At 35.8% G+C, this 9,299-nt stretch overlaps 1 protein-coding gene across 1 annotated transcript in view; it reads right to left on the reverse strand.

Annotated features, from left to right (window-relative positions):
- The window catches only part of LOC104130068 (connector enhancer of kinase suppressor of ras 2), a 205,563-nt gene that overhangs the window by 66,318 nt on the left and 129,946 nt on the right, over positions 1–9,299 (reverse strand). Inside the window, exon 9 of the mRNA XM_035898667.1 lies at positions 1,391–1,537. Coding sequence (XP_035754560.1) covers positions 1,391–1,537 — 147 coding nt within the window. The remainder of the gene's footprint in view (positions 1–1,390; positions 1,538–9,299) is intronic.

A 9,299-nucleotide genomic window follows, 5' to 3' on the forward strand; every position in this document is an offset into this window, starting at 1 on the left:
TATTTTTATTTAAATCCGTCACTGCACTATTCTCTGATATAGAAGAAACATATCCTAGCGAGAATGACACTTAAAGCACTCTTTGATCCTCAGGGGCTCTTGTGTTCTGGGTCATCAGGAGAGAACACGTCACAAAATCAGAAACTGTTGATAATTCCACAAAAATAGCTTAGTGCACTTTCACTTATCTGGCTACAATGACAGAGGTTGGCATGCTTTGTGGAAAATACCATACCATGTACACAGTACATATTGTTTGTACACTAACAAAACTTCCAGAACTATTGCTGCTTGTGAATTATGATTATTTCATGTACTAATATAAAGAGAGGACCTCTACAGAAGATCTGTTGCAAATGCAATTTCCATTTTGCTGCCCCTGGAAGCTTCAGATGAAGTTCACAAGTAGCTACACAATCATCTTGTTAGAGAACGAAAAATGTTATTCCTGCACCCTTATGACAGAAAAATATGAAGAGTTCTGAATCTCTGGGTGCCAAAATGCCCCTTTCCTCTTGCCCAGAAGCAGTCACAGAGAAAGGAAAGGTGGCACTAAGCCCAACCGTCAGCACTCCTGAGCTGCAAGGATCACACAAACTCCTTAGTGAAGCAGCTGTGTAGGATTTAGGCACTTTGAGGAATGAAGGATTCAGGAAGTGCCAGGCAGAAAGGAAATTTGCCTGGGTAGGCTTGAAGGGTTTGCTTTGTTTTGTTAATTTAAAAATTATTCAGAAATGCATTATTGTATCATGTGATCCAAACAAAACAACTCTGTGAAGCTTCCACATTATGAAAGTGCATAAACTTATTACAGGATGTTATACAGTATTAAAGATAAGAATGCATAGTTACTACCTTACTCAAAAATCTTCCCTTTAATAATGACATTTTGATTTCGGTCTTTTTATGATCAGTCAGTTTCTACTACATAAGTTGATGCTGTAGGAAGAACCAGCTGTGATGTTCACAATTGATTTTTTGATTATCAACAAGGAATAACTGTGCAGAAAATATCAGAGGTTCTATTAGCATTGCTACCAAAAAGTCAAACTTGATGAGAGATGTGGAACAGAAGCAGACTTTTCCTGAAATTTAAAAGCTCTGACACACCTGATTACAGACAAGTAGCTTTGACAGACTATAAAATAATGGAAACAGGGAGGCAATGTTGCCTCTGCCCAAGCAAGCTATTGAACCTTAGGCTGCCTTGTGCTTCAGTAAAGCTATTTGTAAATGTTCTTCCCTTCTATGAATTCCTGTCTTATCTCCGCACCTATTTCAAAGAAATTTGGGACATTTTAGAGGCTCTGTTCCCATCACTGGAAGGAAAAATTCTAGTGTTTTGAATAAAGGATTTACTGCGACACCAGCATTGCAACAGCCGCCTTACCTGAAGTGCAAGAGGCTTCCACCTCACATTCTTCAGAAGGGCGGGAGCAGAAACCAGGGTATTCTGAGGGCGTTTTTTCAAGGTTAAAATCACTCCATTTGGGTCTTCCCGCAATGCATTTACTAGGTTCTTTAACTGCCAGCCAACCTAAGGAAAAAATGCCATAATTAAATTTTCAAAGCTTTATATTTAACTTTAAAAGTGAAGGAAGTCTTCTATTAACTGAAAAGGTCTGTTACAGCCTACTCTTTGCAAACATAAGCAGTTTTTGTAAACTGTGTCTGATTACTTTTGTTGGACTGAAATGATGTTGCTGAAAATGGATATTTTTTTTTTATTTTCAGCTACATTTCTCAACAAAATAAGGCACAAGTGAACACTGATGAGGACTAGCAGTCATGAAATAATTTTAATCTGGATCCTTAGTTGAAACACTCACTGCTGAGGACTAGAAAGACTATGCTATAGCAACATATGTAACATGCATGTAACAGCTTTAAGAGCCTAAGTGAAAATAAACGATCATTTACTTGATTTAGCTATACAGCCCCTGGATAGAGATGAGTAATTCAAGTTACTATAAACTGTAAACATAGCCATAAAAAAGAACATCACGAGTACTGAAAGGATTTTATATGTGCCTCTTGCAAAAAGCTACTTAGAGACATTTCTTAATCTTGATTATTTAAATATGAATTTACCACGAACTGTTTATACATGAAAACAGAAAATGTGTTATGGTTTTTTTTTTAAATGGATGTTTACACTATCCTATTATCCTGAATGGATGAAGAGGGTTTAAAACTGAATGATAATATAAATGACAGTATATAAAGATGTTTATGATAAAAGTAGTTTCTTATACATCTAAGTGCTGCTGAATTTCTATCCATATTTCCACAGGCACATGAGAAAAAAAAAAGGTATCAAAACAGTCAGATATGTAAATTCATAACTGAAAGTGAAATTTTTCTAAACCTAACCCAATCTTTCTTCCAAGTTACACCACTGACATCAGTGGAATTGTACTACTTTAAGTAAGAGAATAAACTTGGCTTCCTTCAGCAGTCCTTTTGCCTTTCCTATACGCAAGCTTGTTCACTATGAATAAAATAAGGAATTCCTACCACTTAGCACTTCACAGGGAATTATCATTAAAGTTGGTTTGCTCAATTTCTCAAGTAACACTATTATTGAAGAATTTTCTTTAATATTATAGTCTCAAACGATGTATCCTGTGTAATACCCAAATTAGTACTGGCTGACTGAAATATATTGCAACACTTACAGGATCTACTAGCATTCACTTCTAAAGCTTGTATTTTTTGTCAACATACTTGTGACCTGATCTAGATAACCAGACTTACACCACAGATTTTGAAATTTGTCTCTCTGGTACGACTAAAGCAGAGTCTTAGTTACTCACACCTGACCTTAGGCCTGGGTCCCAAGGGCTAAGCTATTGCCTCCACTTAGTCTCATCTTGCTATTTTCAGGGTGTATACCAAAGCTGAAGTAACTCAAATTACAAGAACAAGCCTACCTAGAAAGGAATTACTGGAAAGAGTAAGTATTTGCAAGTGACAGTCAGGTTACCAGCTCACATTCAGCTCTGGGAAACGGCAAGGCATGCGTTAAGTATTTATAGGGAGGACTTTGGGGGATTTCCCTAGACTTACTTATTTGCAGCTTCTCCTATTCACACACGATTTCTAGATTTGCCACTCAAGGAAAGTGAAGAGGTGCAGGATAGGCTTTCCACTTACCCTTTTAAATATTGCATCCTTTTTAAAACATTACGTAAGGGTTTTTGTTTGAACACTGATGGTTACTTCCCTACCTACAGTTCTGCTAATCAAAGCGGTACAGATCTGATCCTGCGCAGAATATTTTTTCAAAAGTCAATTTCTTCCACAGAACAGCTGAGCCCCCAGCACCTGTATTAGACTCTGCCCTCCACTTTCTATTCCAAACGTGGCAGATTTTTACAGTAGCAATAAATGACCACAGTAAAGACCTGTCATAAGTGTTATAGCCACCACAAGTCTTAAGCCCTAGTGTCAACCTGATCTGTACTGAACAGGAATTGGAATGCTGTGTTGGTACAGCAGTTCTCCAGACACAACCTTGCTGACGCCAAATTGCAGCAGCCTTAAAGTGAACATTTAAGAATGAAAACCTTCAGGAATACAAGAGTAGTAACTGTGTAAGTATATGCAAACATTAAGTGCTGTTATATTTATATGCTTTTTGACTACCCTTGACCCGTCACAGTTCACTATAACACTTTGATCATCATTGCTCTTCTGACCAAAACGTGTATTCCACTGCTATTAAAAAAAAACAAGAAAAAAAAAGATTTAGTTGTTCAGAATGAGAGCAGTCTACACGCATCGCCTATTACATCAGGTATGGCTTATAATTACTTCCTCTTAGAGCATGATTACACATGAAGGTGGAGGGAAAATAAAGGCAACCTTGAAGAGATTTCAGTTCAAATCTGCTTACAAGGGCTGAAGAGAAGTTAAGATAGAAACCATAAGGTCCTAGCCTGTCTCCACAGTGGGCCGAAGCCAGGATCCCAAGTGTGAACATTTGGCTTGGAAAGAACTGCAGTATGTGTCGTCATTCTAAAAAGGATTTTAATAGCTTTTTAAAGTTCTATTCTATTTTTAATGTTGCTGTTCTATTGAAAACTTTCTAAAAATGCACTGGCCACAGGAAACCAGAAAAAGGTAGTAATTATGAACAGGCCACAGCCAAACAAATGCAAATATATCAACTTGCATTCCATACGAACCCTCCTAGTTTGTGATTTGTTTATAAAATGACAGGGCTACACATATATATTTTTACTCAGTTATAGAATTAAAAATTAACTATTTTTGATTTTTATAGATTGATGTAATTTTTAGAATGCTGAAATCTTTAGAGTTCCATGAGCTCCTTTTAGAAAAGAATGATAAATAATTAAGTTAATGATAAATTATTCCAATGAGAACCTTAATGCCAAAACCATTAAATACCAAGATCTATTAGAGAACAGTCTGCAGTCATTACTACTAGGCTATGATAAAATGCTCTTAGGAATTTGGACATGTTATTATAAATTGTATTACTAAAAATATCTTTGAAAAATAGAAGTCATTACAGTGGATTAAAAATCTTAGTTGAAAAGCAGACCTTGAGACAGATTGTGACATTTATTCTTAAAGAATCACTCTTTAATAGCAATTACTACCTTCTAGCTATGGTGAGATGTATTCAGCAAAACGGTATTTTGCTCCTTTAAGATTTTTAACATACACATTCAGTTAATCAGATTCTACAATATGGGTTAAGATATTTCACTCAGTAATGAAAGTTAACATCAAAATTAGACTAAGAAAAAAAAAGAATAGAATGATACTTTTTTTTATTTTCCTGAATAAATGAAATTGGACCAATTAGGATACCCGTTACATTCAAATCAACAAATTCAGAAGGACATTGTTATGTCCTCTTTGCTCAGCACAGTAAAGCTCTAGTCACGGTGTGCTGTTCTCTGCTAAACATATTTACATACTGAAACACAGCACACAGTTTGTAAAAAGATCAGAATCACCAAAACTTTGATACTTACTGGCTTAAAATGATTGACTTCTTAATTTTAGCCAATTTTTTTTTTTTTTTTACGTAGATGCTGAGTATGGAAGAAACCTACAAGAATGCAAAACAAGTCACTGAAAATTGTAAGAGGCAGGGAGAAGTTTAAGATTTTGGTGGTTTACATGTAGGATCGCTCTAGCCAATAATTTTTATTGGCTTGTACATCCTCAGTGTAGAAAGAAGAGCTCCAGGGAAAAAATTGTGTACTACTGTCTATGTTAAAGGATTTGTTAGTTTTCTCATAGCAAGTACAAGTCAGATAATTAGTGGAAACTGCAAAAATATAGTAACTTTAAAAATAATAGTTCCAAAAATATTAATCTCTATGATACTAAATTTCTTTACCATAGAAGTATAATGTTCTAAATATCCACAGTGTTGTAGTAATTTTTCTATAGCCAAACCTGATAATTTTGTAGCTGGGACTGCATAACTAATGTTCAGAAAAACATAACTCACTTTCATTAACCTACAGTAAACTAGTTTGGTTTATATTTTTCCAATATCTTCTTTACAGTCTCCCTATATCGACTTTATATCCTTCTCATTTAGAAGATCTAGATCTGTATGAATGGGATTCGGAATGCATACTACCAGCAATTGGGATTTTGGCATTTTTATATATCCAAACTCTGTTCGTGCTGGACAAGCACCTCTTCTCCTTTTTCAAAATAAAGGCTACCCGGCCAGTGATGACTCACTGATGATCTGTATGAAAAACAAACTAACACAAAAAATTCTTAATGTTACAGACACACAAAGTCTGAAGAAAACACAAACCGGTGCATTTGTGGATGACCGCACAGGTATCAAGTGCATGATATATTCGTTCCTTAACTGAACAATTCCTGAACTGAAAAAACAGCTGGATTGTTGAACATCATAGTGCTTATCGAAGGATTCCAGTAGTCAAAACCACCACAACAGTTTTTCACCTCCATGCCAATTTCTTCAAAACACATCATACTTATTTGTTGTGGTACAAATTTAGAAGACAGCTCAGATAGTGGAACTAGGAGTGCATAGTGGGTAGAATACCTATATTCCCTTCTCTGCTTTTCCTGAAAATTCTGGGGACAAAGCAGAAGCGCGATTCCTCTGTTCCTTCACTGCTTCATCAAACCCTAAGCATCTATCAGGGCTCTGAAAAATGAAAAAGTTCCAAGAGATACAAAAATACAGAGTGCACCTCACAGAAGGAAGGTAGGTTACACCTTAATTTGTTTGTGAGGACTTGGGCATATTCTCCTCACTGTATCATATGCCAGCTTTAATGTTACCTAGGATGGAGAGAGATAGAGCATTAACTAAAGAGGAATTTAGGAACTTCCTTGTTAGGCATTTGATCTGGAAATCAAATGCAGAAAATATTTTCTAAATATTAGAACATACTATATTGCACACAACCTGAAAACAAGTAGTTCTGCTTTGACTGCAGTAACCCTTACATGAACCAGGGCAGATGTTTCCCCTCAAGGCTCTTCAAATACATAAGCAAAGCCATCTGGATACTTACTTGAACCTCAAGAGTATGACCTCGCCATATTTGCATTAAAAAAAAAAAAAAGGGCAGCTTGTGTAAACTCAACTTTTTGTTAAGGAAACAGACTATCATGCTTTCATGTTTTAAGTCTATAATTCACTTTGCATCATTAGGGAATTAATCAAGGGAACTGGTTTGATTAACATGGAAGTCAGAAATTATTATTAGACAAAATGTGCTAGAAGATCATAAGACTGCTTTCTGTCACTGAATGGGAAGCTTGTCATTAACACCTGTAGCCGATTCACTCATTAATATCCTAACTGTTACTAACAGTAACTGAAGATGGAAAAACAAATGTTCTCCCATTATCTTACATAGTCATTTTCATTAACTAATGGAGAAATCCAGCAGGATACCAAGAAGACGCAAGATCTGCTACTGGAAGCCAGGCATTACTAAGCCTTTCTGAAAGGCAGAAGCCTGAGAATAAGTAACGTGTGGCAATTTGTTTGGAAACAGAATGACATCTTTTGGAGGAAGAAGTTGTAATTCTCATGACATCTTTTGTCTTTCCTTTTCCTATTTCACAACACACAGTGTGCTGAAACACAGATGGTGTGGCCTGGCACTACATTTACACATTTAACTCCATCTAAAATGAGTTCTCATTAAGACTCAAATTTACAATTCAACAAACATACACCTAGGATATTAATTCAATAAATATCTTAATACCAGTAAATTAGTGCTGAAATTATTTCATTGTGCCAGGGCTCTTGTCACACTTAATTTAAGAATGTAATTTGACAATGAACAACATGAAAAGGTATTAGGCTGCTGATCATGTATTTAGAATCATAGAATGCTTTGGGTTGGAAGGGACCTTTAGAGACCATCTAGTCCAACCCCCCCTGCAGTGAGCAGGGACATCTTCAACTGGATCAGGTTGCTCCGAGTCCTGTCCACCACCTCTCTGGGCAACCCGTTCCAGTGTTTCACCGCCCTCATTGTAAAAAATGTCTTCCTTATATCTAGTCTAAATCTACCCTCTTTTAGCTTGAAACCATTAGCCCATGTCCGGTTGCAACAGTCCCTACTAAAAAGTCTGTCCTCCTCTTTCTTATAAAGCCCTTTTAAGTACTGAAAGCATAGCATCCATAATTGCAAAGAATAACCTTATCAAGTATGAAAATGCAACTACATTAGTTAAAAAGAACAGCTCTTTAGAGATAACATAGCGAACGTTACACAGCAAAGCAAACATATTAGACCTGCAAGAGCCCTTCTAGGCTACTACATCCATTTTTTTACTCTTCTACATAGCTGCAAGCAACTAGAACATAATTATTTTCATGAGTTCCTCAATCACCATGCTACGCAGACTTATTAAATTCCACCACAGATTTACTTACAGATGTTTGTATGGATGCTTGCTCTTGCACAACATTGCTTTTTACCTTAAAGAGTTCTTTCTCTTTCAGGTCTTTATAGCCTCTCTTGAGAAAGAGGAATTCTGTCTCAGACCTAGCTGGCTGGGTTAACCAAACTGAAATCCTTAAAAAAATTCTCTTCATACGAGACAGATGATACATTTTCTTTTTTACCCATTACATTTTTTTTAATGTTCATACGTAACTTCATACCCTTGATGACTGTATATGACCTGACCATCACACAGTATTTCAGACAAGATATTACCAATGTCAAGACAATGGCATTAAAACTCTATTTCTGCTGGAAACCTGTTCCTGATTAATTCCAAGTTCATCTTTGCCATTTTCAGTCACATCATCTCTACAGTGCTCAGTTGATTTGGGATTAATTACTATGTTCTGACTTCTGGAGTCTTGCCAGTTGCTCCTGAGTAACATCTAGCTTGCAACAGGAATTACTAAAAGCATTATTATTGCCCTCTCTCCCACTAAATGACCTTCAAATTCTAATCCTCAAAAAAAAAGTTTTCAGTTTTATTAAAAGTCAGTTTTCCCTAGTTTATCAAACACTTGTATACAAAATGAGATTAAATACTTTACAGATGGTCAGGCAGCTAGATCAATACTTGTTTGGATCTGCAATATTTCTGTTGTCTGAAAAAATATCAATGGTAGGACATTAACACAATTTAATTTTCATAAATTTATGCTGCATTTCACCTAACATGCCATTTCCCTTCATGTCTTTAGTTATCCTTTCCTTTCTAAATCACTTACAAAATCTTGCAAAGTACTAACTAGTAAGTTTTGCCTTCTTACATTTCCCCAGCATCCAGTGTTATCCTAAAGCAGACAATTCATAGAAAATCCTTGCTTAGGGATGTTCAATTGAAAGTTTAAGTCTCTTCAGTAAACCGAGATGTAGATGACTTGGCATTGAATTAACCAATTTTGCTTCCATCCTGACTATGTTTATACCTATATATTTGTTGCGATTGGTTTTCTTCTCTTTGTTCTATGTTCAATACTATCCTTGCTATGGAAAATTGAAAGAAACAAGTGTTTCTTGGCTAGTGACTATCTTAGCTTTAATTTTACCCTATTTTCACTGCATAACAGTCCCAATTCTCTGACTAAAGAATCACGTCCCATATATAAAACAACTTAAAAAAAAGACAGTATGGAACTATTTCAACTAAGAAGCAGAAAATATACTATCCACAGAACCTAAGGTGTAAATGCTAATTTTGCAAACAAATAAATGTACAGTGGCATATTCAGGACTCCTGTATAATTTTATAAGAGAGGAAGTAAAACTCTACAAGACACTGGCAGAACTACC

Source organism: Egretta garzetta, unplaced genomic scaffold, assembly GCF_000687185.1.
Source record: "Egretta garzetta isolate BGI_Z169 unplaced genomic scaffold, ASM68718v1 scaffold220, whole genome shotgun sequence".
Classification (NCBI taxonomy): domain Eukaryota; kingdom Metazoa; phylum Chordata; class Aves; order Pelecaniformes; family Ardeidae; genus Egretta; species Egretta garzetta.